Raw genomic sequence first — 27,794 nt, 5'->3', positions numbered from 1 at the left:
CTATTTTTAATAGAGACGGGGTTTCACTGTGTTAGCCAGGATGGTCTCCATCTCCTGACTTCATGATCTGCCCGCCTCGGCCTCCCAAAGTGCTGGGATTACAGGCATGAGCTACTGTACCCGCCAGTGTTTCCCAAACGTTTTTTAGCCAAGGAACCCTTTTCTCTCAGAGGATCTTGTGAAATTCACATTCTGTGGTACACACTTTGGGAAAGAAACATTAATTTATTAGCCTATCTTTCTTTATAAGTTTCATCTGATTTTCTTCCACCAGGAAGGCTATTATAATCTGTAATCACAATATAGTTTGTTTTATACTATGAATGAAATATACATGCTATTACAATAACAACTTTTCCTTTATAGTCAGTAAACTTTACTTTTTTTTCCTTTGTTTTGTTCACTTTAGTTTCTTCCTTCAAAGAAGCAGTATTGGCAAGGTAAACAATTTGTTAGAGAATATAGTTGCATGTGAGCATCTAACGATGCCACTATGTTTTGATTGCTTGAAAAGCTTTGACTTTAAAAATGTGTATTATTTCTCTGAAAAAAAAGTTAACTAATTTTTCTCATCTTGTAAATCTTCATATGTTTGGTAGTTTAAAAACTTAGAAGTACTGTCTGTGTTTATACGTTGTATCCTGTATTAAAGCTAAATCTTGAGTAATGTTAATATTCAGAGGATGGATTCTGGTTAACAAATTTTTTTTTTTTTTTTTGAGACGGAGTCTTGCTCTGTCAGTCACCCAGGCTGGAGTGCAGTGGCGCAATCTCGGCTCAGTGCAAGCTCTGCCTCCCGGATTCACGCCATTCTCCTGCCTTAGTCTCCTGAGTAGCTGGGACTACAGGCGCCCACCAACATGCCTGGCTAATTTTTTGTATTTTTAGTAGAGATGGGGTTTCACCGTGTTAGCCAGGATTGTCTTGATCTCCTGACCTCGTGATCCGCCTGCTTCAGCCTCCCAAAGTGCTGGGATTACAAGCGTGAGCCACCATGCCCGGCCTAAAAAAATCTTACCAAACCATAATAGGCAACTTAGTGAAATGACCGTTAGCTTAGTGATTAACCACTCTTGTACAGGATTATAGATGTGGGGGATTAGAGTGAGTCTGAACTTGATCCAGGATATCCCTGCCTGCTACCCAGAGTTTTTTGGTCATTTGCCTAATCAAAAAAGTAGAGTACAGATAATGTCATTTGAGAACTCTGGATGATGATGGTTTTGCTTTGTTTTAAGTAATATTCTGTTGAGTCTTAAACACTAGGGGAAGCAGAATTGGCTGGGAGCAGTGGCTCACGCCTGTAATCTCAGCACTTTGGGAGGTCAAGGCAGGAGGATTGCTTGAGGCCAGGAGTTCAAGACCAGCCTGGGCAACAACATGTCAAGACCCTGTCTCTACAAAATATCAAAAAAAAAAAAAAAAAATTAGCTGGTCATGGTAGCACATGCCTGTAGTCCCACCTACTTGGGAGGCTGAGGCAGGAGGGTTGCTTAAGCCTAGGAGTTCAAGGCTGCAGTGAGCTATGATCAGGCCACTATGCTTCAAACTGGACAACAGAACAAAAGCCTGTCTCTAAAAAGAAAAAAGAAGGGAAACAGAGTTGTCATACTTATGCATGAAATTTGGATAGTTTTACAGTATATTTACCTGTTCCATAAATTGGGGGATTATATTGTGACCAAGTTTTTTCTAATTCAAGTTAAATGCTTTGTTTTTAAAAAGAACCGAGCTGAAGCTGCCATGGAATTCTTACAAGAATTAAATAGCGATGTCTCTGGAAGTTTTGTGGAAGAGGTATATATGTACACACATTGTTATGTCTGTGCTGAAATACAATTTTTTAAATAATTAAAAGCCCTAGAAATTTAGAATTTTGAATCTTTTCTTTTTTTTTTGAGACGGAGTCTCACTCTGTCGCCCAGGCTGGAGTGCAGTGGCCTGATCTCAGCTCACTGCAAGCTCCGCCTCCCGGGTTTACGCCATTCTCTTACCTCAGCCTCCCGAGTAGCTGGGACTACAGGCGCCCGCCAACTCGCCCGGCTAGTTTTTTTGCATTTTTTAGTAGAGACAGGGTTTCACTGTGTTAGCCAGGATGGTCTCGATATCCTGACCTTGTGATCCGCCCGTCTCGGCTTCCCAAAGTGCTGGGATTACAGGCTTGAGCCACCGCGCCCGGCCGAATCGTTTTTTTTTTTTTTTTTTTTGAGACGGAATCTCGCTCTGTAGCCCAGGCTGGAGTGCAGTGCTGCGATCTCGACTTACTGCAAGCTCCGCCTCCTGGGTTCATGCCATTCTTCTGCCTCAGCCTCCCAAGTAGCTGGGACTATAGGCGCCAGCCACCACTCCTGGCTAATTTTTTGTATTTTTAGTAGATATGAGTTTCACTGGGTTAGCCAGGATGGTCTCCATCTCCTGACCTCATGATCTGCCCTTCTCGGCCTCCCAAAGTGCTGGGATTACAGGCGTGAGCCACCGCGCTCGGCCAGAATTTTGAATCTTTGTGTCTTTTATGATTAGTTGAATTGGGTTTGTTGCCTCATTTGTTGTAAAATAGCTTAACTGTCTCTGCCATGTTTAATATGATCGTAAATTTTTTTTTTCTTTGCTGCCCTATTTAGAGTCCAGAAAACCTTCTAGACAACGATCCTTCATTTTTCTGTAGGTTTACTGTTGTGGTTGCAACTCAGCTTCCTGAAAGGTAAATTTTTTTTGTTAATATGTTTTTATTTTAATCTTATTAGATTTGCATTGTTTTATTTTCTTTGCACAGTCTATGATGATACGGTTTTTAAAATTTTTAAATTCTACAGAAACTTTAAATGTGAAACTTTTTTTTTTTTTTTTTTTTTTGAGATGGAGTCTCACTCTGTCCTCTAGGCTGGAGTACAGTGGCATGATCTTGGCTCACTGCAAGCTCCGCCTCCCGAGTTCACACCATTCTCCTGCCTCAGCCTCCTGAGTAGCTGGGACTACAGGCGCCTGCCACCACTCCTGTCTACTTTTTTGTATTTTTATTAGAGACAGGGTTTCATTGTGTTAGCCAGGATGTTCTCGATCTCCTGACCTCATGATCTGCCCGCCTCGGCCTCCTAAAGTGCTGGGATTATAGGCGTGAGCCACTGTGCCCAGCCATAAATTTGAAACTCTTGACCAGGCATGGTGGCTCACACCTGTAATCCCAACACTTTGGGAGGCTGAGGAGGGTGGATTGCTTGAGCTCAGGAATTTGAGACTAGCCTGGGCAACATGGCAAAACCCCATCTCAACAAAAAATACAAAAATTAGCTGGGAGTGGTGGCGCATGTCTGTGGTCCCAGCTACTCTGGAGGCTGAGATGGGAGGATTGCTGGAGCCTGGGGAGTCGAGGCTGCAGTAAGCCATGATCATGCCACTCTACTCAGCCTAGGTGACGAAGTGAGACCTGGTCTCAAAAAAAGTAAATTTAATTGGGAGGCCAAGGCGGGCAGATCATGAGGTCAAGAGATCAAGACCATCCTGGCCAACATGGTGAAACCCCATCTATACTAAAAATACAAAAATTAGCTGGGCGTGGTGGCGCATGCCTGTAGTCCCAGCTACTTGGGAAGCTGAGGCAGGAGAATCACTTGAATCAGGGAGGCGGAGCTTGCAGTGAGCCAAGATCATGCTACTGCACTCCAGTCCTGCTGACAGAGTGAGACTCTGTCTCAAAAATAAATAAATAAATAAAATAAATTAAAAAAAAATTCTTAGAAATCTTCCAACATTGAAAAGATGGGAAGATAAAAATACTGAAACTTTTTTTTTTATTATTATTCTTTAGACAGAGTCTTGCTCGGTTGCTCAGGCTGGAGTGCAGTGGCACAATCTTAGCTCAATCTTAGCACAATTCTTGTGCCTCAGTCTCCCAAATAGCTGGGATTATAGGCAAGTGCTACCATGCCCAGCTAATTTTTGTATTTTTAGTAGAGATGAGGTTTCACCATGTTGGCCAGGCTGATCTCAAACTCCTGGCCTCAAGTGATCTGCCCGCCTCAGCCTCCCAAAGTCCTGGGATTACAGGCGTGGAGCCACCAAGCCCAGTCTTAGATGTGAAACTTTTGGAATATATTTAGAGCAATTAAACTGAACTTTTTTTTTGTTGTTTTTTTTTGTTGTTGTTGTTGTTTTAGTGATTAAAAACTAGTTAGAATTGATTATTGAAGGCTGGGTGCAGTGACTCATGCCTGTAATTCCAGCAGTTTGAGAGGCTGAGACAGGTTCGGATCACTTGAGCGCAGGAGTTTAAGACCAGCCTGGGCAACATGGCAAAACCTTGTGTCTACAAAAAATACAAAATTTAGCCAGATGGTGTGCATGCTGTGGTCTCAGCTACTCAGAAGGCTGGAATGGGATAATCACTTGAGCTCGGGAGGTCAAGGCTGTAGTGAGCCATGATCATGCCACTGCACTCCAGCCTGGGCAACAGAGTGAGACCCTATCTTTAAAAAAAAAAAAAAAAGAGAGAGAATTGGTTATTGGAATTGTTGGGGGTGTATTTGTGGGTTTTATATTTTTTCTCTGTCATGGAAATGTTTAGAATTATCTTTCTTTAACGTTTCTCCTTAATATGGCAGACTAAGGTTTCACATCCCTCTTGTCCAAAAGATGTACTTTCTTTCATTGAGACTGCAACCTATGGAAATGCTTGCTTTTCAGTGTATTCTTGACCTGCTTATGTAAACGCAGTTATGTACCTTTGCATTTATTATTTAGTAAGAAAGTTGCTTTATTTTAAGACATTTTCATGTTTTGCATGTTCCCATGTTTGGCATATTTCCATTTGCTTATGTTCATATTTTGCCTTTTTTTTTTTTTTTTTTTTTTTAAACAGCACTTTACTACGCTTAGCAGATGTCCTCTGGAATTCCCAGATTCCTCTTTTGATCTGTAGGACATATGGACTAGTTGGTTATATGAGGATCATTATAAAAGAACATCCAGGTAAAATTGTTGAGCATATGGGCTTACTATTGGTTGCTTTAGCTATAATTTTAGAAACTTGACAATTTAGAAAGTCAGTTTTAAATTACAAAGTAAATTTGTAGCAGCACATCTCTAGTTGCAGATTCAAAGTGGCAATCAGATTCAATAGGCTGCAATCTACTCTTTATGTAGCATTATAGAAGGATACAAAGCAGGACATATAACAGGTACAGCTTCTTCATCTTATTAGGAGATCCAGCAACTATGCAAGTACCCAGCTTCTTTTGCCCCCAACCCACATCAGGCATGTATGGCTGTGGAGAGCTAAGGAATGTGGGTCACTCTGACCCGTGAAGTTACACCACCTTTCCCCTCTCCCGTCTTTTTTTTTTTTTTTTTAAGACAGAGTTTCGCTCTTGTTGCCCAGACTGGAGTACAATGGCACAATCTTGGCTTACTGCAACCTCCACCTCCCGGGTTCAACTGATTCTCCTGCCTCAGCCTCCCAACTGGGATTACAGGCGCCCGCCACCATGCCCAGCTAATTTTTTGCATTTTTAGTAGAGACAGGGTTTCACCATGTTGGCCAGGCTGATCGAGAACTCCTGACCTCAGGTGATCCACCCGCCTTGGCCTCCCAAAGTACTGTTATTACAGGTGTGAGCCACTGCACCATGCCCCTCCAATCTTTTATTTCATCCTCATGCAGGCTTTAGGTTCTCTCAATTCAGGTGCAATTTCACACGACAAAGACATTTACATAACTACTGTTCCCAAGGAAACTGTTGTAGGAGACCAAAGTCGTTTATAGGCAGACCTCCATCAGCTGAGGGTTGATATAAGCCCTTTACTTATAAAATTTTAATCATCATAAAATTTTCATCCAGTATTCATACAATGCTCTTTATTTACTCAAGAAAGCATTTTTACTATGAGCCAAGCACTCTGTTAATGTGATGATAGCCATTGGTATTGGTAGTGTCACTGAGGAGTAATATCTGTGTGGGCAGTTAGGGAGTGCTTGTCAGGATAAGCTCTGGCTGCTGGTGGTAAGCCATTTAAGAGTTGAAAGTGGTGTCAACTGATGGGAGGGGACAAAAGAGTGGAAAGTGGGAGAGTGACCGGGTAAACATTTTATTTTAAATGGGTCACTCTGAAGTTGAGTAGAAAGTAAATGGATGTAAAGGGGCAAAGATTGGAGGCAGGGATTGCTGTTAGAAATTTCCAGTGGCCTAAGTAAGAGGCAGTGTGTTCTTTTTTCCAGTTTAGGGAAGAGAAGAAGAGGGGGTAGATAACAATAAAGGTTTGGCATTGCTAGTTGTGTGCCTGCCTTTATAAGAATTATTTCATTTACTCTTTCCAAAACCTTTATAAGGTACAGATTGAGCATCATTAATCCAAAAATCCAAAATCAGAAATGCTCCAAAATGCAAAACTTTTTGAGCACTGATATGATATTCAAAGAAAACACTCATTGGAACATTTCTTCAGATTTTTGGGTTAGAGAGCTCATCTAGTATGTATTTGCAAATATACCAAAATCTCAGCAAAATCCAAAACACTTATGGTCCCAAGCATTTTGGATAAGAGAGATATACAGCCTATAGAACTTTAATATCTGCTTTTTATAGATGATGCTGAGGCAATGAGATATTAAATTTTTTGCCTAAGGTCACATAGTTAGCAAGTGACAAAACTGGGCCTACCTCTAAGCACTCACTGAAATTATACACTCTCCTGTACTTTCTCATGTGGACAGCAGTGTACAGAGTGAGATTAGGAAGTGGGGAGTTACTGATATTGGGGCCAAGGAAGCAAGAAGTGAAGGATGACCATCAGGTTTCTGGGGAAGAGTCTAGGTAGATGGTGATGCTGTCTATTAAAGACCACAAGAGGAGGGAGGATAGGTTGTTAGTTGCTATCTGTACATAGGTTTTGTCAATTTTGAGCTTTTCCAGTTAGAACAAATTCTGTTCTAAAGGAATCTTGTTTTACTTTTAGTAAAACTTTATAGTTGACTTAAGATTTGTGCATTTTACTGTGTGTAAATCGTACCTTAATAAAACAGTGAAAAAACCTGTGGGCCCTGTACCCATTTAAAAATTAAAGATTTTGTAAGTTTCTATAATTCAGTGTATTGTCATCAGTATTGCCAAATAATTAAGTTTATCTTTTGAGCTGGGCACGGTGGCTCACACCTGTAATCCAAGAACTTTGGAAGGCCGAGACAGGAGGAGCCCTTGAATCCAGGAGTTTGAGACTAGCCTGGGTGACATAGTGAGACCCCATCTGTACAAAAAAATTAAAAAATTAGTTGGGCACAGTGACACGAGACTGTAGTCCCACCTTCTCAGGAGGCTGAGGTGGGAGGATCCCTTCAGCCCAGGAGTTTCAGCAGTGAGCTATGGTTGTGCCACTGCACTTTAGCCTGGGTAATACAGCAAGATCCTATCTCTCTTTTTTTTTTAAGTATTAAATTTATCCTTTTGAATTCTTTGTTTCACAGTAATAGAATCTCATCCAGATAATGCATTAGAGGATCTACGACTAGATAAGCCATTTCCTGAACTGAGAGAACATTTTCAGTCCTATGATTTGGATCATATGGAAAAAAAGGTTGGTAGTGTGTGTGACCTTACATTTACAGATAGACCTAAAACATTTTTTTTTTAACCTAAGGTTTTTGAATTACACCAAAGTGGGAAAATCCTATAAACCTCCATATTCCTGTTATCCAGATTACCCAATAACAATATTTTACCTTGTTTTCAACATATTAATTTTTCTCCAAAATTAAAAAACTTTTTTATTGAAGAAAAGTATGTATACTGAACATCTGTGTAATCACTACCCAGGTCAAGAAATTAGACATTAACCTATTCCAGGTGGGGAGATGGGGATGGTTAATGGGTACCAAAAAAATAATTGGAAAGAATGAATAAGATTTACTCCTTGAAAGCACAACAAGGTGACTATAGTTAATAATGACAACTTAGTTATACGTTTTAAAATAATTAAGAGTTTAATTGGATTATTTGTAACATAAAGGATAAACGCTTGAGGGGATAAATGCTATACAGATACCCCTCTCCATGATGTGCTTCACATTGCATACCTGTATCAAAGCATGTACCCCATAAATATATATACCTAAGTATCCACAAAAATTGAAAATAAAAAATTTTCAAACAGAAAACAGAAACAAAAAAATTCCAAGAAGTCCTCTTTATGGCCTTTTTCTAAACAAATAGAAATAATGACATAAAAATATAATTTAAAGAGTATATGTATTTTTGCCTACTTCCATATTAATTAACGTGCAGTTGTTTATTTGGTTCATCAGAAAACAGAAAAGATCCTCCTTTCTTTAGGATTGGTGTCTGAAATTGAGATTTGGGCTGTGTCTTTGGGTGGCAGTCTCTGAGACTGTTTTGCTGGTATAAGGGGGACAATCATAGTATATATGTGACATACTAGGTATCTACCTCTAGAAGAATTTGTAAAGCAGTTTTTATTAACTCAGTTCATTTTCCTCTATTCATTACTCTGCATATATTAGGAGATCATAAATATTGTTGAATTTGTTGAAAACGAGATGGTACAGTGAAGAATTAATAATACCAATATTTTCTTTTATTTGTCTTTCATTTTTAGGACCACAGCCATACTCCATGGATTGTGATCATAGCTAAATATTTAGCACAGTGGTATAGTGAAGTATGTCCTTTTAAAAAAAAATTTCATATGCAACTGTATTTTCAGTTTCTTATAAAGGATTTCCTTGATGGGGAATGGGAGATTAATTTTTTTCCTTATGGGCTTGTATGGTAGGGCAAATGGATGCTTTTAAATTTAAATCCAGCAGTTCATCTTTTGATCCTGATAATTTTAATTAACAAAATGAAATTTGATGAATGTCATTATGAAACTGGCAGGGGGAAAGAATGTAGATAAATGGTCACAGTGTCTGTTTTCTATCAAGTGAGCCTCTGATTTCACAGAGAAATATATTTGTTGATGAAATCTTAGGTAGAGAATGGGGGACACTGTAGACTTTCAATTTCTGTATTTTGAGTTTTTAATAACTAGATTTTTAAAATTTTTAACCAATTTAGACAAATGGACGAATACCTAAAACATATAAAGAAAAAGAAGACTTCAGAGATTTGATTAGACAAGGTAATATTATGGGATATGATTAAATACTATATAAAGCTTGAAAAGCAAATTGCTAGAGGCAAGTGCTTATTGGATTTCTGTTGACACCTTTGTCAGATGATATCATCATGAGCTTTTATTTCACTTTCCCTCTGGAGAAGTTAAGAAGCCACGCCTTGTATAGTTTTAAGGACTAATGATAAGCCATATTTCTTCTTAAGATTCAATATTCTGCAGAATCTGACAAGGTTATTTTTATAATGGGGGAACAGAAGAGTGAAAAGAAAAGGGCTGTTGTTTGCTAACAATTTCCCATTAAAATAGGAATTCTAAAGAATGAAAATGGGGCTCCAGAAGATGAAGAGAATTTTGAAGAAGCCATTAAAAATGTGAACACAGCACTAAATACAACTCAGGTAATGAAAGAGTTGCTGAGGAATTCACATGAACAAGGTGTTTTCTAGAGTCCTTCACTATTAAATGGTTGATTACAATGATTTAAGTTCATATTTTCTAAATGTATAGTTAGAAATAAATACAGGGCCGGGCATGGTGGTTCATCCTAGCACTTTGGGAGGCTGAGGCGGGCGGACCACCTGAGATCAGGAGTTTGAGACGAGCCTGGCCAACATAGCGAAACCGCGTCTCTACTAAAAATACAAAAATTAGCCGGGCATGGTGGAACATACCTGTAACCACAGCTACTCGGGAGGCTGAGGCAGGAGAATCACTTGAACCCAGGAGGCAGACGTTACAGTGAGCCAAGATTACACCACTGCACTCCAGCCTGGGCAACAGAGTAAGACTCCGCTTCAAGTGCCTTTGGTTTTGTTATGGCTTAGTTGTTGAAGTATGACCATTGAAGTTTTTGGGGAGCTTTGGAATAACACCTGGTAGTTTAAGTTAGAATTTTCTTGCAACTTAAAACAGCAAATATGCTGCCTTTCAAGTTAGGAAGGCACGTAAGATATTATTACCAACTTTTTGGAGACAACAAGGCAGCATTGCTTAGTGATTAAAAGTGTGCGCTGGCTGGGGCCAGGCGTGGTGGCTCACACCTGTAATCCCAACACGTTTGGGAGGCCGAGGAGGGCAGATCACATGAGGTCAGGAGTCCAAGACCAGCCTGGCCAACATAGTGAAACCCCATCTCTACTAAAAATACAAAAAATTAGCTGGGCATGGTGGTGGGCACCTGTAATCCCAGCTACTTGGGAGACAGGTTGCAGTGAGCTGAGATCTTGCCAGTGTACTCCAGCCTGGGCAACAAGAGTGAGACTCTGTCTCAAAAAAAAAAAAAAAAAAAAAAAAAAAAAAAAAGTGGTTGCCGGCCAGGTGTGGTGGCTCACACCTGTAATCCCGACACTTTGGGAGGCCAGGGCAGAAAAATTGCTTGAGCCCAGTTCAAGACCAGCCTGAACAACACAGGGAGATACGGTCTATACAAAAAATTTAAAAATTAGATGGGTGTGGTGGCATGCACCTATAGTCTCAGCTACTCTGAACCCTAAGATGGTGGGAGGATCGTTTGAGCCCTGGAGGTTGAGGCTGCAGTGAGCCATGATTGTGCCACTGCATTGCAGCCTAGGCAATGATATGAGACCCTGTGTCCATAAAAGTATGTGCTTTGTGAATCACTTTTCTGGGTTGATGAAAATTTTCTGTTTTAATTGGGGTTATGGTTAAAAATATGTATATATAGTTATCAAAATGCATTGAGTTGGACATTTAAAATCTCTGTATTTCACTGAATATAAAACCACAGTTGAAAAGGTTCAATAGTTGGGGGACAGTAAGTTAAATAAACAGATAAAAATGCACCAGGTGCTATGAACAAAATTACAGCAGAACAAAGGGGCAGAGAGCATGTTGGGGACAAGGGAATCTGGGGTTGAGAGACAATTTTAGATAGGGAGCCAGGGAGACTTTCCAAGAGACGTTTAAGCAGAAGCCTGAGTGAAGTGACATGCAGAGGTCTGGGGGAAGAGCTTTTCAGTTGGAGGAAGCACATGTGCAAAGAAGTGGGAGGAAGCTTGACTTTTGTTCAAGCATCAGTAAGCAAGTCAGTGTGATTGGAATGAAGTGAAAAAGGGGGGAAAGTGGTAGGAAGGATTTGAGTTTGGAGAGGCAGAAAGGACCAGATCATAAAGGTCTTGCAGGCTATTTAAGCATTTCGATCAGGGAAGTGGATTGAGCTGCTTTATATTCTAAAAGACCATTCTGGCTTTGGTGAGGAGAACAGAATTGAGGGGACTGGGAATGGAAGCAGAGAGACCAGTTAGGAGGTACCACTGAGACATTTCATTTTTCCACGCAACAGTAGAATTAAAGCCTATGATTTGTATACTTTTTTTTTTTTTTTGAGACAGGGTCTCACATTGTTGCCCAGGGTAGAGTGCAGTGATGCAATGACTGCTCACTTCAGCCTTGACCTCCTGGGTTCAAGTGATCCTCCCACCTCAGCCTCCCAAGTAGCTGGGACCACAAGCATGTGCCACCATGCCTAGCTAATTTACTTTTACATTTGTATAGGCAGGGTCTCCCTGTTTTGTTTAGGTTGATCTCGAACTCCTGGGCTCAAGTGACCCTCCCACCTTGGCCTCCTAAATGCTGGGATTATAGGTGCGAGCCATCGTGCTTGGCTTTATACTCTTGATTAATGTATGAAGATCTTGCTAGCAATAAAATTACTTTATAGTTTTAGTGTTTTTCAGAGTGGTTGTCTCAGTGGTCACTAATTAGGGTGCAAGGGTTTCCAATTTTTGACAAGATGGAAAATCATGGAATACTACAAGTCTATAATCTGTTTTGTCTTCAGATTTAACTATATAAAATCATTTACTGGGGCCCCTTCTTTACCCCATTTATGGTATAAGAGAATAGGTATTAAATGCTAGCAACAGTGGGCAGGAGAGGTCTTTCTTCCATTCTTTCTTTCCCCATCAAATCTTCATATGGTACTGATTCTAAATAAAATTATAAACAAATCAGAAGTTTGTATTTGATTACAATTTGAGAATTCAAAGAATATATCTGAAGAAATAGCACTGAAAATAAAGATGGGCAAATTCTTAATACTGTGTAAGTAAATGTTTCATGTTCCTTTGTTAGATCCCAAGCAGTATTGAAGATATATTTAATGATGATCGCTGCATAAATATCACCAAACAGGTAACAACAACAAAAGTAAAAACATTGCTGTCTAAACCTTTGGGTCAAAGTAAAATGCCGCTTAATGTTAATTTTTTCTTATTCTTTTAGACTCCATCATTTTGGATTTTAGCTCGTGCCTTAAAGGAATTTGTGGCCAAAGAGGGTCAAGGAAATTTACCTGTTCGAGGCACAATCCCTGATATGATTGCAGATTCAAGCAAATATATAAAACTGCAAAACGTGTATGTCACTGTTTTTAAACTATGTAGTTTACAAAGTCTGATTATATTAGAGATAAACATTTTATCATCCTATCAGAAATCAAATGAAAGTTTATTATAACCTCATTGCTTATAAATAAACTAGGCCAGCTGTAGTGGCTCATGCCTGTAATCCCAACACTTTGGGAGGCCAAGGTGGGAGAATTGCTTGAGTCCAGGAGTTTGAGACCATCCTGGGCAACAGTGAGACTTCCGTCTCTACAAATTGAAAAATTAGGTGGGCATGGTAGCATGTGCCTTTAATCTCAACTACTCGGGAGGCTGAGGCAGAAGGATCTCTTGAGCTCAGGAGTTTGAGGCTGCAGTGAGCCATGATCATGCCACTTCACTTCAGCCTGGGTGACAGAGCAAGACCCTGTTTCAAATAAATAAATAAGTAAAAATAAGCTAAAGAACTTAGGCCAGGCTGGGTGCAGTGGCTCATGCCTGTAATCCCAGCACTTTGGGAGGCTGAGGTGGGCGGATCACAAGGTCAGGAGATTAAGACTATCCTGGCTAACACGGGAAAACCCGTCTCTACTAAAAATCCAAAAAAATTAGCCGGGAGTGGTGGCGGGCGCCTGTAGTCCCAGCTACTTGGGAGGCTGAGGCAGGAGAATAGCGTGAACCTGGGAGGTGGAGCTTGCAGTGAGCCGAGATCATGTCACTGCACTCCAACCTGGGTAACAAAGTGAGACTCTGTCTCAAAAAAAAAAAAAAGAAACTTAGGCCGGGCGGGCGGATCATGAGGTCAGGAGATCAAGACCATCCTGGCCAACATGGTGAAACCCTGTCTCTACTAAAAAAAAATACAAAAAATTAGCCAGGCGTGGTGGTGCGTGCCTGTAGTCCCAGCTATTCGGGAGGCTGAGGCAGGGGAATCGCTTGAACCCAGGAGGTGGAGGTTGCAGTGAGCCGAGATCGCACCACTGCACTCCAGCCTGGCGACAGCAAAATTCCACCTCAAAAAAAAAAAAAACAACTTAGGGATGATTCTTTTTAGGCTCAAAGCAAAATTGAGTGGGAAATACAGAATTACCACATATCCCTAGGAGGCAGAGTTGTTTTTTTTCCCTACCTCATGATAAACTTAATATTTGGTCACTTAACTCTGTGCTATGAACTATGTGTATTAAGTAATTTAATATACACACAAGGTTCACAACAACCTTATGAGAGAGAGAGATACTGTTATTGTCCCCATTTTACACTTGAAGAAACTAAGGTATTGAAAAGGTTACTTATACAAGATCAGATAGCTGGTAAATGGCAGAACCAAGATTTGAACCCCAGAAAACCCAGTACCAGAGCTGTATTCTTAGCCATGGCCCTATACTGCCTTCTATTTGTAACTTAAAACCATGACGTGTTTGATGAATTTTTTATCTTAATGTTTCATAATTTATAGTCTATAACTAGACACCTTGCTATCCAGGTATCACTAGCCTGAACCCAGATAGACTATCATAGGGATGGATCTCAATGAATATTACTCTCATATAGTTAGGGCATGGTGCAAAGAATCCAGGTCTGCTGGCTTGGTTTCTTTGGGGGCCAAGTAATGTCACATAGAGATGATCTCTGTTCCCCAGACAGATTTCACTCTTTATCATGTCACCATTGAAAGAATCTTGGTTTGTTGTCCTAGCCTAAGAGTTCAACTACTTAAAACTTGGGGAAGGTCAATTGAGGGTAGAAATTAGTGTTCAGGCTGACTACATGAGAGGTAGTCAGCCTCAACACTAATGATTTTTAGAGGGTGAAAGGTAAATAGACCTAAAGAAGTTTTATGGCCGGGTGCAGGGGCTCACACCTGTATTCCCAGCACTTTGGGAGGCCAAAGCAGATGGTGAAATGTGCCACAGGGGATGTTCATAGGTATTTTAAATGATTGAAATTTTACATTTTCCATGGTCTCAGTAGTATAGATAATTATTGGATAAGGGTTTTTTTTTTCCTCTCATAATAAATGGGGAGTATTTTAAAACAATCAGAGGTACAGCATGTTTATCTGTGGCAATGCTAAAAAAGTATGAAGGTCAGTTAATTGAAAATTGTCATGAATACAGTATTTTCAGTTTTTAAATCACTTGAACCCAGGAGTTCGAGACCAGCCTGGGCAACATGGTGAAACTCTGTCTGTACAAAAAGACAAAAATTAGTCGGGTGTGGTAGCGTGCGCCTGAATTTCCAGCTACTTGGGAGACTGAGGTGGGAGGATCATATGAGTGTGGGAAGTTGAGGCTGCATTGAGCCAGGATTGCACCACTGCACTCCAGCCTGGGCGGCACTCCAGCCTGTCTCAAAAAACAAAAACAAAAGTTTTACATTGGAGATGAACAGTTTTAATGTATTTAACTTTCCTTGGACTTGACTTCCAGGAGATAAGTCATGTTCTTCAGTAACGTATTTTTTAGGTCCTCTGTCACACAGCCTAAATCATAGATCCCTCTAGGAGGGCAGTTTTTAAGTTGGGTGCTGTTAGAGGGACCCTGGGTTTTAGTGGGCACTGAGAGTCTGTCACTAACACTGGAAAGATTCCCAGCTACTCATAGACGCTGTTGATAGCATTTCCCTGGCATTTTCACATTTCATACATTGTCAGGCCTGTGTTTTTTCATGAAAAGGAAATAAATTTTTTGTTCATGGGAACAATTTAAATTTTGCTAATTTAAAAATTTGTTAATAATTGCTTTTTGTTCTTTTTCAGTTACCGTGAAAAAGCAAAGAAGGATGCTGCTGCTGTGGGTAATCATGTTGCCAAATTGCTGCAGTCCATTGGCCAGGTAAGCTGCTGGGCACACTGTGCCCATACAGGCCTGAGCACATAACTCCAGCCAGAAAGGGTTTAGAGACAGAGGGTGTGGCACTAGCTCTGCTTATTTAGGGGGAGCTCTCGTTTGCCTGCCTAATGGGAGAGCTTGTGATAAGGAAACAAGATATTTTTAAAGTGCTCTCCCAGCTCTTGGAGAAAGCCTCCCCATCTCACAGTGATTGGCTTTGTGCCGCACCCTTTGTTAATCTTGTCTTTTAAACTGGAACAGAATCTGTATTTATCTCTTTACAGGCACCAGAGTCCATTTCAGAGAAAGAATTAAAATTACTCTGTAAGTCCCCTTGAATTAATTTCCTTATTTTGCTTGATGGAAATGTGCCACAGGGAATGTTCCCAGGTATTTTGAATGGTTGAAATTTTAAGTGTTCCATGGCCTCAGTGATATAGATAATTACTGGGTAAGGTTTTTTTTTTTTTTTTTCCCTCCCATAATAAATGGAGAGTATTTTAAGACTGAATCAGAGGTAGAGCATGTTTATCTGTGGCAATGCTAAAAAGGCATGATGGTCAGTTAATTGAAAATTGCCATTAATACAGTATTTTCAGGTTTTAAATGTTAAGTAATTTAGGAAATTTTTTTGTCTGAAGACTTTGGGTATGAAATCTTGAGTCACGTGTACATTGACAATATTGGTTTAAATACTCATTTTGATCTGTGTTAAATGACTGTAATGGAGTTAAGAATTTTGCCATCTAGTTTCAGAGTGGTTAGGTTCGTAGGAGTCTCTCAGTAACTCCTCAGTAGGCCAAAAGCATTTTCTTTTATTTAAGAGTCAGTTTCAAAATACTCAATCTGTTGTGCATGCCATCTGAAGATTTCTCCCTGTAGCTACTGCTCCTACGTCCTGTGGAAGTTTATATTTTGCAAGCTCCCCATCCTTAAAATAGATTTATCCAAGCTTTCCATTTTATGACTTCTCCACAATGTCTGTTTAGGCTCAGTTTTAATGTTTTCTGCCACAACTAATCTTGCACCTTGTTTGTTCTATTAGACTAATCTTGAATTAGCATTTGTTGTATTAGATTATATACTGCTAGATCGAAAGTTTGATGCTAGGTACTTGAACATTTATTATTCTCTTCTACTTTGGGGCATTTTTGGAAATTTCAATAATACAAAGCTTAAAAAAAGTCATTACATATATCAAGAGTACAATTCATAAACCTCTCTCTTTTAGGACTACTTATCCATAATAATGATGAAAACTATTATTGGTAGAGCCATATCAGGCATTGTGCTAGAGATGCACTTTATACAAGGTGTCACATTTAATCTATAGAACAATTCTCAAAGGTAAACAGTATCATCCCCATTTTACGCTTGAAAACTGAGGTTCAGAGAGGCCATCACCTTACTCGCTTCTGAACTGGTTGTAGTGCCAGGGATGTGAATTTAAGGTGATTTGTGTTCTAGTGCTTTCTCTGCTATTAGAGCCAAGGAGAAAACATTTCTTCACATTCTCATGTCTGAGAAAGGTATACACATAATTCTCTGTTCTTAAAGTCACCTGTGATTCATAATATTCACCTGTCACAGTCATTACTTCCAGAATATCTTTCTTCTGTTCAGGCAGCAATTCTGCATTTCTTCGAGTGGTAAGATGTCGATCCTTAGCAGAAGAATATGGTTTGGATACAATTAACAAGGATGAAATTAGTAAGTATAATAGCCTTCTGATTCTAGGTTAATTTTAATTAAACGATATAAATATTTTGCGTAAAGTGTTGAGTATATGGTGATGATATAAAAGAGAATGTAAATATTCATATTCTAATTTTATTCTAAGCTTATCTAAGTAATTATAATTTATGTATATATTATATGAAACTTAATGTATGTATAAAGTCATATTTAGGTCACAGAGTCCATTGTATGATATGTATGAGTTAAAGTCAGTATGTTACTACTTTAGTAGAGATTGTGTGACTCCAACTAATAGTCCTGAAACTCAAGTATATAGTAAATTCAGCCCTTTATTATTTATTATATTGCAAATTAATCAAATTAAACTGAATTTTTTTTCCTTTCAGTTTCTAGCATGGACAATCCAGATAATGAAATAGTGTTGTACTTAATGTTACGGGCTGTTGATAGATTTCATAAACAACATGGTAGATATCCAGGTAAGAATAGCAATTGAATTACCAGATATAATAAATCTTCAATAAAACATTTAAATTGAAAGTGTTCTCAGGGTATTTATAATAGTGTTGCTTGAATTTCACATTGTAAACAGATTACACCCTAAACGTTCCCTAGTGAGGAAATACCTTTTTTTTTTTTTTTTTTTTTGAGACGGAGTCTCGCTCTGTCACCCAGGCTGGAGTGCAGTGGCCGGATCTCAGCTCACTGCAAGCTCTGCCTCCCGGGTTCACGCCATTCTCCTGCCTCAGCCTCCCGAGTAGCTGGGACTATAGGCGCCCGCCACCTCGCCCGGCTAGTTTTTTGTATTTTTTAGTAGAGACAGGGTTTCACCGTGTTAGCCAGGATGGTCTCGATCTCCTGACCTCGTGATCCGCCCGTCTTGGCCTCCCAAAGTGCTGGGATTACAGGCGTGAGCCACCGCGCCCGGCGACCTTTTGTTTTTTAAGTTTATTTGCAAAATAGTGTTCGATTCTAAACTATTATAGGGGGATGTTGGTTGAATATATATATAGAAGAAAACTTTTTTCTGTCATTCTCCATAGTTTGCTACTAAGACTTGCACTGAGTTTAATTTAGTGGAATAGGAAAGCCATGAGAAATATGCTGGCCAGGCATAGTATGGTGGCTTACACCTGTAATGCCAGCACTTTGGGAGACTGATCTTAGGCGGATTGCTTGAGCCCAGGAGTTGGAGACCAGCATGGGCAACATGGTGGAACCCCATCTCTACTGAAGATACAAAAAATTAGCCAGACATGGTGGTGTGCACTTGTAGACTCAGCTACTCGGGAGGGTGAGGTGGGAGGATCACCTGAGCCTGGGAAGTTGGGGCTACAGTGAGTTGTGATTGTGCCACTGCACTCCAGCCTGGGTGACCGTGGTGAGACTCTGTCTCAAAAAAAAAAAAAAGTATGCTAGTAATTTCTGAACTCAAGAACTCTGAAGATGTAGGAATTTGTTTGTTTAGTATCTACTTTGTCTCTTCAGTGAATGTAGTCACTGGAGAATTGGCATAATCTCAAAGATCTGAGGTTGCTCAGAATATTTCTCTTCGGGATGATAATTTTAATTGTGCAGGATTATTGCATAGCAACACATTCTAGGAGTATCATAAAACCTGCCGCTCCATCTGATGCAGTGTGTCTCCAGAGTTTATAGTCTTTTTTTTTTTTTTTTTTCCCTGAGATGGAGTCTCTCTCTGTTGCCCAGGCTGGAGTGCAGTGATGGGATCTCAGCTCACTGCAACCTCCGCCTCCTGGGTTTAAACAATTTTCCTGCCTCAGCCTCCTGAGTGCTGGGATTATAGGCGCCCACCACCTCGCCTGGCTAATTTTTGTATTTTTAGTAGAGACAGGGTTTCACATGTTAGCCAGGCTGGTCTTGAACTCCTGACCTCAAGTGATCCTCCTGCCTTGGCCTCCCAAAGTGCAGGGATTACAGGCATGAGCCACTGTGCCTGGCCCAGAGTTTATAGCCCTCATGAGCAAGGTAACTAGAAGAAACAAAAAAGAATAAACACCAAATATGTATTGCTTTATTTGTATTATTTGATTAGAATTTATTTCAGTTATCTATTGCATAACAAACCACTTCAAAACTTAGTGGTTTAAAACAATAAATAGTGTTGTGATTTTGTGGATTGCCTGGTTTCAGGCAGTTCTCCTTGAGGAGGCATGCAGTTGCTTGATGCCTGGGGGTGGAGTCATTCTGAAGCCTTAACTGACTGAGTTAGACATGCAAGAAGACATTTTTACTCATGTAACTAGCCCCTTAGTCAGAACAGTGGGAATAGCTGGGGGCTGGTCAGGTATCTCTCTTCAGGTGGCTAGCTTGGACTTCCTTTTAGCATGTCAGTTGGCTTCTGCAGTTACCATTTGAAAAAACCCAAGTGGAAGTTACAGGGCTTTTTATGACCTAGGTTGGAAGTCATACAGCATCACTTACGCGCTAAGTAACTTAATCTTTCTGTGCCTTAGTTTTCTCTTCTATGAATGGAAATAACGATATCTACTTCATAGGACTGTTTTGAGCATTCAATTAATATATATATATAAGGTCCTTCGAACAGTGTCCAGCATCTGTTAATGCTCAATAAATGTGACCTATTATTGGCGAGGCATGGTGGCTCATGCCTGTAATCCCAGCACTTTGGGAGGCCAAGGTGGGTGGATCACTTGAGGCCAGGAGTTCGAGACCAGTGTAGCAAACACTGAAACTAAAAATAGAAAAAATTAGCTGTGTGGTGGCGCACTCCTGTAGTCCCAGCTTCTTGGGAGGCTGAGGCATGAGAATCATTTGAACCCGGGAGGCAGAGGTTGCGGTGAGCCGAGACTGCACCACTGCACTTTAGCCTAGGTGACAGCAAGACTCTCTCTCAAAAGAAAAAAAAAAGTTACCTATTATTAATAGCTTTATGTCCTCAGTGTCATTTATCATTTAGTCTTTTAGAATTGGAGAATAACTTTTAAAAGCGTATAAGTAGGACATTACTTTCTCATTCATTAAGTTCTTCTATCAAATAATTATTAAGCAGTGTGTGCCAGATGCTCTTCTAGACAGTGAGTATGATGCAATTAACAAAGATTTAATTAAATTCAAATTTTTACTAGGTTTTAGTTGGTCTCTGATTATAGGTTTGTGATATTTGCAAATACTGGTCTCATACTTTGTTATTTTTGTTCTTCAGTTTCATACATATTTTGACTAGAATATCTGAAACTAGATTAAATAAAGGAGTTGGCCATTAATTTTTGATCACATTTATTTTAATGAAAACTAACTTTTATTTTTAGGGGTATCTAACTATCAAGTTGAAGAAGATATAGGAAAGTTGAAGTCTTGTCTCACTGGCTTCCTTCAGGAATATGGTTTATCTGTAATGGTGAAAGATGATTATGTCCATGAATTGTGAGTATTTTTTAGGGTATCTAGGAGATGATTCCACACCTGTCGTAAGGCTAATCAAAATTCATGTCTCTGTGATCTCCTCTAGTTGCCGATATGGAGCCGCTGAGCCACATACCATTGCTGCGTTCTTGGGGGGTGAGTTCCACATATGAGAAGACTCACCTGTTGTTACGTAGTACAGTTACTATTTTAATACGAAGTTGTGTCGTCTAGCTATTTTAATTAGGGAGGTCAGTGAAGCAGGATGTTATATTTCTTTTTTTTTTTTTTTTTTTTTTTGAGACACAGTCTCACTCTTTTGCCCAGGTTGGAGTGTATTGATGCCATCATAGCTCGCTGCAACCTCAACTCCTGGGCTCAAGTGATCTCTCGCCTCTGCCTCCTGAATAGCTGGGACTACAGGCATGTGCCAGCGAGCCTGACTAATTTTTCAATTTTTTTGTAGAGACAGGGCTCCACTATGTTGCCCAGGTTAGGATACTTATTCAGTTGCCTCTATACTGGTCTCCCTGCCTTCCATCTCTCCCACTGCCATCCAACTTAAACTCCTTAAGAGTCATTAATCCCTCTAAAGCATAGCTCTGATTGTGTCCTTTTACTAACCGCCTGCCCCACCAATACACATACACTCTACGACAGTCCTTCAAGCAAGTCCAGGGACCTTGGCTTGATGTTAAAAATCCCTGTGTTTTAGTTCCACTCAGCCTTTCTAGCCTTGATTTTATCATATTACTTGCTTTCCCCCCAGGCATGCCCTTTGATTTCCTGCTCCTAGATCTTTGCTCCTCTGGACCTATTTGCCTTAAAAATATGTTTTTCTGCATGTCCAAAACCTACATGTTCCACAAGACCCAACTCAAAAATGACATGTCTTTCATAGAAGCTCCCTTACTTCCCTCCCTCACTCTACTTCCCCCTTGTCTTAGTCACTTTGGGCTGCTGTAACAGAATATCATAGACTTATAAACAACAAAAATGTGTCACAGAGTTCTGGAGGCTAGAAGTCTGGGATCAGGGTGCCAGCATGGTCAGGTCTGGTGAGCACCCATTTCCTGGTTCACAGCTCTCTCTTCTGTGTTCTCACATGGTGAAGAAAAAATGGCAAGAGAAGTCTCTGGGGTCTCTTATTAGGGCACTAATCCTATTCATGAAGGTTTACGCTCTTGACCTAATCACCTACCAAAAGCCCTATCCTCATACAATTACACTGGGGGTTAGGATTTCAACATGAATTTGAGGGGGAAACGAACCATTCAGTCTGTAACACCCCTCAAAAAAATATGAGCTATTTGCTTGTGGCATTTTCCTTCTAGATGTTGAATGTTTTAAAGGCAGATTTAGGTTTGATTAATATTTGAAGTGTTCAAAATGTGAATGAATCATATAGACCTAAGAAAACGATTTTCTAAGCAAATCCAAAATAAAGCTTGATTCGGAATAATTTATTTTAAACTAAAACCAAGTAGTCTCTTGTGCCAAAATAGCAAAGTTAACTGCCAATTCACAGAAAAGGGCAAATTATTATTTATTCAGATTCAGTCCAGAATCTAAGAAGAGGTATAGCCGGATAGATGGACTGGATGTCTTGCCAATAGCAGAAAAAAGTATAAATTGAAGGTTTTTTGTGTTTTTGTTTTTGTTTTTTACTTCTATGCATTCTGTAATCATTTTGCACAGTGCCATTATATCCCTTCACTTCCTTCAGGTTTTATTCAAATGCTGTCTTCTCTGTGATGCCATCACTCACTCCCCTATTTAAAAGACGAACTCCTCCTCTTGTATTTATATCCCCCTTATTTGCTTTTTCTCCTTAGCACCTATGGTCAGTTGACATACTACACATTCTATTTATTTGTAAATTATCTCTCTCTTTCTGTCTTTTTTCCTTACTGTAACCCTACTGCCTAGAACAGTATTTGGTGCACAGTAGTCTCAAATTCTATGCAGTTGGCCGAGTGCAGTGGCTAATGCCTGTAAGGCCTCCGCTTTGGGAGGCTGAAGTGGGCGCATCACTTGAGGTCAGGAGTTTGAAACCACCCTGGCCAACATGGTGAAACCCCATCTCTACTAAAAATGCAAAAATAATTAGCCAGGTGTGGTGGCAGGTGCCTGTAATCCCAGCTACTCAGGAGGCTGAGGCAAGAGAATCATTTGAACCTGGGAGGAGATTGCAGCGAGCCAAGATCATGCCACTGCACTCCAGCCTGGGCGACAGAGTGAGACTCGTCTAAAAAAAAAAAAAAGGAAAAATTCTATCCAGTCCATGAATATTTGGGAGAGAGGAATCTTCAGGTTATAGAAGATGCACAACTTTTTTCTTAGTAGTTTTTTTGTTTTGAGTAAATATAGCAGTCTGGCGATATTTAATATAGATCCTTCCTAAATTACAAATGCATTCAGAACAAATACACCTTTCTCCTTTTTTATTATAAAACAGATACAAGGTAAAATTCAAATGCAGCAGTAGGATGTCCTTTGAGAATCTTTTATGCCTGTGTGTAGTCTTTAAAGTTTGGTCAACCACACTACTGCTTAGATTTCCTTTAATAACAAAAAGAATTACAGGCTTTTATGTTGATATGACTCAGTAAGCTAACTGCATCTGTTTTGGATCACTTTCAAATGAACCTTTGCTTTTGAAAAGGGAAGGTTTCTTTACAGAATTGAGTATTTTTATATAACTCTTGAAGTTTACTCTTTTCAGAGATTTGCTTTTCTCCTTTTTCCTTTCAGGAGCTGCTGCTCAAGAGGTCATCAAAATAATCACCAAACAATTTGTAATTTTTAATAATACTTACATTTACAGTGGCATGTCACAAACTTCAGCAACTTTCCAGTTGTAGAGTAAGCACCTTAGGTGGTGTGTTAATGATTGAAACTGTAATTGCCTTCGGGTTGTGCTTTAGTCTGTAAAATTCTAAAGGAGAGCTGCTAAATTGTTTTCTTAATAAACATTTTTCTCATTTGTAATAATGTAGTCTTGTTCTTTGTGGGGAGGGGAAAGGAGACAGTCATTTTCCTAGAAAATGAATCCTATCCATTTCTCATTGAGCATCAATATTGGCTTGCTATTTCAAAGTTACTTGTCATAGATTATCCTTGTGTTTTATTAGAGATAGTTAAAAAATTTTTTTTTCTTACCATCTTCAATAATTAATTTAAGCCATGTGCAGATGTTAGCTATGGACATTTTAGGACCATCATCATTTGTTAAAACGAATAGAATTTAAAAAGAAATTATTTCTGGATATGTAGTTTTCCCAGAAAACAAGACCATCCCCTTGTATGTAGTGTTATCTTAACTAAAGTTTTGGCTGCCTAACCTACTTCTTGAAATTTTATGGGGTCATTCCACTCATATATACTCTTAAATTTAGTCACATGGGATTAATAGCATTCACCAGCATTTTAGAGGGCAAAAAAAGGAAGTAGTAGATGCAAACGGAGTGGAAATCCAGAATCCAGAAGTAGGGGCAGTGCCCGGTTTTTGACTTGATGTATTAATACTTAGGGCTGAGGAACGTGGTCCGTGGTTCATGACTCTTAATATCTAAGGCCACTAACCTGCTGCAGCTGTCTCTGAGGCCAGCGTCTCCTGAGAACTTGTTAGATATGCTAGGGTACCTTACAGGGACTTGGTTTTCCACACCCTAATGTGTCAGCCATTCTTTGGCTGTTCTTCACTGTATCGGGGACCTTCCCCTCGCCTTCATCGCCTGGCAGTCCCATGGGCTGCATTTTACGGCGGAAGAGGCAAGGGACAGGCCTAGGCCTCGGCCCCACTCTGATCCTTTGGTCCGGCTGCAGATAAGTCCGCCTGGACCGAACTCCGGAAGTCCCCCGGTGAGGTGGTGGCCTGGCTGCCTCTGTGGGCTGCAGTGACCATTAGCGAGGTGCCCAACAAAAGGGAGAACGCACAGTGCACAGCACAGATGCCAGGTGGAAGGGAGGTGGGGCTTCGCCGCCCCGTGCCTCGCGTTTACTGTCCCATAGCCAGGCCTCGTCAACCACGTGCACAGTCCCCTAATTTTGGGGCTAATGCTCCTCTGAGGTAAAAACCCTAAAAACCGGGGGCGGTAAGCTTAGATTTCTCTTTCAAATTGTAGCTTTCTTAAAAATCTTGCATCCAGGACACCGGCCACCCTATTGCCCTTGGCAATCTGGGGCACCCGCGGAAGCGTTAAGGCTCCGTGCAGGGGCAGTGGGCGTGCCGGCCGGAAGTCCCTCCCACGGACGTGGGCCTGGACTGCTGGGCGGGAAACCCTAGCGAGCGTCGTGGCAGGTGGGCGGTGATGAAGAAAGGGAGGAAGCCCCGGCTTGAGGGTAGACGCCACGGCCTTCGCTCCCGCGTGTTGGGGCCCTGCCTTACTGCGCTTGGAAACTCCGTATGTTGGCGCCTGTGGAAGGCGGGTTGGGCCGGCCAGGATGTCTTACCGTCCCGTCAGGTCCTTCTTAGCTCACGTGAGAAGAGTCGAGTTGGGGGAACGGGGCCTTTATGAGTAGGTGCCAGGCCCCAGCTGTAGTCCCCACAGCCTTTGGCGGGAAGAGACAGTTATCACGAACCATTTAGAGGCGTGTAGAGCCTGGCAGTATTCGCCCCTATTTCACTTCTGACTCCCCAGGCGCCTCCCCTGGTGACTTTGATGTGTGGAGAGGGTGGGACCCACCGTTGAGGTCTTTTCTCAGAGCCAGGGCCAGGCGGCATGTCCCACAGCACCTGAACGGGGAGGGCCTGCTGAGGGGGCTGATGGCTCTCGAGCGGCCCGCGCCGCTCACCAGTGCCCTGCTCCCGCGCAGGACTTGCGAGCCGTGGTCAGAGAGGAGCCTGGAGGGGCCACCTAACCTCTGCACAAGGAATTCCTCCAACTCTGTAGGTGAGCCGGCCGCGGGCTGAAGGGGCAGGAAGCCGGGCGGGGTGAGCGCCACCGCCTTAGAAAGGTTACGTGTCTGTTACCTGTGGAACCCGGGAGGAGGCCTTGAGGATTTATGCTCTGGGCTCGGGGGTATCATATTGCAGAGCCGGCTGACTCCGGGTACCCACAGTGCGTTTTCTGGGACCTGAATGACTGTTCTCTTGACCCGTTTAAACGATCGAAAACAAATTTGCCCTTTCTCTCTTGCGTCTTCTTTAGAGGGTATTTTCGCTGTATATAATTGCAAGCTGGGTATCAGCTGACAACAATTTAGTGGTGGGATTATCAGCTTTGCCAGCCTTACACAAAAAGATGCCATTTATCTTTCTGATATATTGGGATAATATTTCGATTTCAAAAAGCTTTCTTGGCCTGGCGTGGTGGCAGTCGCCTGTAATCCCAGCTACTCGGGAGGCTGAGGCAGGAGAGTCGCTTGAACCCGGGAGGCGGAGGTCGCAGTGAGCCGAGATGGCGCCATTGCACTCCAGCCTGGGCGACAGAGCCAGACTCTGTCTCAAAAAAAAAAAAAAATTCTTTCTCTTTATTTATTTATTTATTTTGAGACAGGGTCTCCCTCCATCATCCAGGTTGGAGTGCAGTGGCATGATGTCGGCTCACTGTAACCTTCATCTCCTGGGCTCAAGGGATCTTCCCACTTCAGCCTCCTAAATAGCTGGGATTACAGGTGCGTGACCACGCCCAGCTACTTTTCGTACTTTTCCTTGGTAGAGATGGGGTTTCACAGTGTTGGCCAGGCTGGTCTCCAACTCCTGGCCTGAAGTCTTCCGCCCACCTCGGCCTCCCAAAGTGCTGGGATTACAGGCGCGAGCCACCACGCCCGGCCCCTCAAAAGCTTTTGGTATACATTTTGTAAATCAAGTAAACGAGTAATATTCAGCTACTTTTCTTACTGCAATTTAAATTTGAGTTTACTGTTTTGGGGAGTGGGCTGAGTGAAACGTGTAAGTGGGGGAGGTTCTGTCATCCAGAAAAAAATCCTTTTTTTCCTGTGAGAATACAGTAAAGAATTTTGAAATCTTGTTTGTGACAGTACATATATTCACTAAATTACTAAAAGCACTTCATAATCTGCTTTATATGGCAGATGCTTTTGTTCTTGAGAATATACTTGTTTATAATTTTAAATATAATTTTGTGATTATCAATCCCTTGAAAGTTATAACTTTTCCTTTGCTATGGGTGTTTGTAAGCACTTCTCAAGTAAATAGACGACTTGTGTTAATGCTACCAAGTACTTGGCAAACTCTTTTTGTGCAAAGTAACCATTTATAAGAAGAAAGTATAAAAACAAAGGGAGAAAAGAGTGTGAGTGGTCAGTTTTAATTTCAAAGCATTTAGGTTTAAAAGTTATACATTACCCCTCATAGGCCGGGCACGATGGCTCAGCCTGTAACCCCAGCACTTTCGGAGGCCGAGGCGGGTGGATCACCTGAGGTCAGGAGTTCGAGACCAGCCTGGCCAACATCGTGAAACCCTGTCTCTACTAAAATTACAAAAATTAGCCGGGCATGGTGGTGCGTGCCTGTAATTCCAGCAATTCCAGCCACTCGGGAGGCGGAGACAGGAGAATTGCTTGAACCTGGGAGGTGGAGGTTGCAGTGAGCTGAGATCACACCACTGCACTCCAGCCTGGGCAACAGAGTGAGACTGTCTGGAAAAAAAAAAAAATTATACATACCCCTCTTAAAAATTATATTAAAAGCAGAATAGATTGGATAATTAAAATTAAGGATATAGTCCTTAAAGTTGTCCATGAAACAAAAACATCCATATATGATAACAGTTTTCCATTTTCTAAAGAGTTCGTTTTTTTAAATCTAGTAATCTTTTCCAAATCTTAACCCATTTGTTGAAAAGCAATATGTATTTATGTACGGGAGACAGTATAAGAGTGGTTAAGACTGTAGGCCCTGGCCTGATTTTCTTGGTTCCCATTTTAACTCTGGCACTTACTAGCAATTTGAAGTTAGTCAAATTATTTGCCCTCTCCTCATGTATCTTCATCCTTATAATTCCCTCATAAGGTTATTGTGGAGACGAAAAAGAATATTCATAAGGTGTAAAGAACAGAGCCTACCTTCAATAGGCATTTACTGAATTTTAAAAGCTGTTATTATTATAAAAATTGTGAAAAATAGAAAATTGTGGGATAAAACCCATAGAACCACCAGCTAAAGACAAGTGTTAATATGTCATCTTTCTAGCCAGTCTTATTTTATGTTTACCTCTATTTTGGATCATACTGTAGATTAAATTGAGTCTTGCTATTTTTGGTTAACTTTGTAACATAAGCATTTTTCTTTGCTATTGAACATTTCTAGTAAATGTGAATATTCTTGTAATAATATCCTATCTTGTGGACTTATAACATACCTACTTCTATTTTAATGTAATATTTAGGTTAAAAAATGGGCCAGGCATGGTGACTCATGCCTCTAATCTCAGCACTTTGG

General features: G+C 40.8%; 2 protein-coding genes across 16 annotated transcripts in view; both read left to right on the top strand.

The window, feature by feature from the left end:
* The window catches only part of LOC105491556 (NEDD8 activating enzyme E1 subunit 1), a 29,051-nt gene extending 5,671 nt beyond the window's left edge, over window positions 1-23,380 (top strand). Inside the window, exons 4-20 of one of the 3 annotated variants that reach the window (XM_071084705.1) lie at window positions 410-440; window positions 1,726-1,797; window positions 2,622-2,701; window positions 4,856-4,965; window positions 7,454-7,563; window positions 8,602-8,664; window positions 9,063-9,126; window positions 9,430-9,521; window positions 12,217-12,276; window positions 12,367-12,500; window positions 15,229-15,304; window positions 15,586-15,625; window positions 16,925-17,011; window positions 17,386-17,478; window positions 20,293-20,407; window positions 20,493-20,542; window positions 23,141-23,380. In XM_071084705.1, coding sequence (XP_070940806.1) covers window positions 410-440; window positions 1,726-1,797; window positions 2,622-2,701; window positions 4,856-4,965; window positions 7,454-7,563; window positions 8,602-8,664; window positions 9,063-9,126; window positions 9,430-9,521; window positions 12,217-12,276; window positions 12,367-12,500; window positions 15,229-15,304; window positions 15,586-15,625; window positions 16,925-17,011; window positions 17,386-17,478; window positions 20,293-20,407; window positions 20,493-20,542; window positions 23,141-23,250 — 1,387 coding nt within the window. In that variant the 3' untranslated portion in view covers window positions 23,251-23,380. The remainder of the gene's footprint in view (window positions 1-409; window positions 441-1,725; window positions 1,798-2,621; window positions 2,702-4,855; window positions 4,966-7,453; window positions 7,564-8,601; window positions 8,665-9,062; window positions 9,127-9,429; window positions 9,522-12,216; window positions 12,277-12,366; window positions 12,501-15,228; window positions 15,305-15,585; window positions 15,626-16,924; window positions 17,012-17,385; window positions 17,479-20,292; window positions 20,408-20,492; window positions 20,543-23,140) is intronic. The other 2 variants (XM_071084706.1, XM_071084707.1) reach the window with 2 other exon arrangements.
* A 1,262-nt stretch (window positions 23,381-24,642) lies between these two features.
* Window positions 24,643-27,794, top strand: part of LOC105491557 (telomere repeat binding bouquet formation protein 1) — a 51,271-nt gene continuing 48,119 nt past the window's right edge. For 10 of the 13 annotated variants that reach the window (XM_071084692.1, XM_071084701.1, XM_071084695.1 and 7 more), the window contains exons 1-2: window positions 24,643-24,792; window positions 25,205-25,281. The gene's annotated coding sequence lies outside the window, so the exon portion shown is untranslated. Of the gene's footprint in view, window positions 24,793-25,204; window positions 25,282-25,887; window positions 26,006-27,794 lie in introns of all 13 variants that reach the window. The other 3 variants (XM_071084693.1, XM_071084694.1, XM_071084696.1) reach the window with 3 other exon arrangements.

Source organism: Macaca nemestrina, chromosome 18 (genome assembly GCF_043159975.1).
Source record: "Macaca nemestrina isolate mMacNem1 chromosome 18, mMacNem.hap1, whole genome shotgun sequence".
Lineage (NCBI taxonomy): Eukaryota > Metazoa > Chordata > Mammalia > Primates > Cercopithecidae > Macaca > Macaca nemestrina.
The sequence above is the reverse complement of the archived record's forward strand: the minus strand, read 5'-3'. Positions and strand labels throughout refer to the sequence as shown.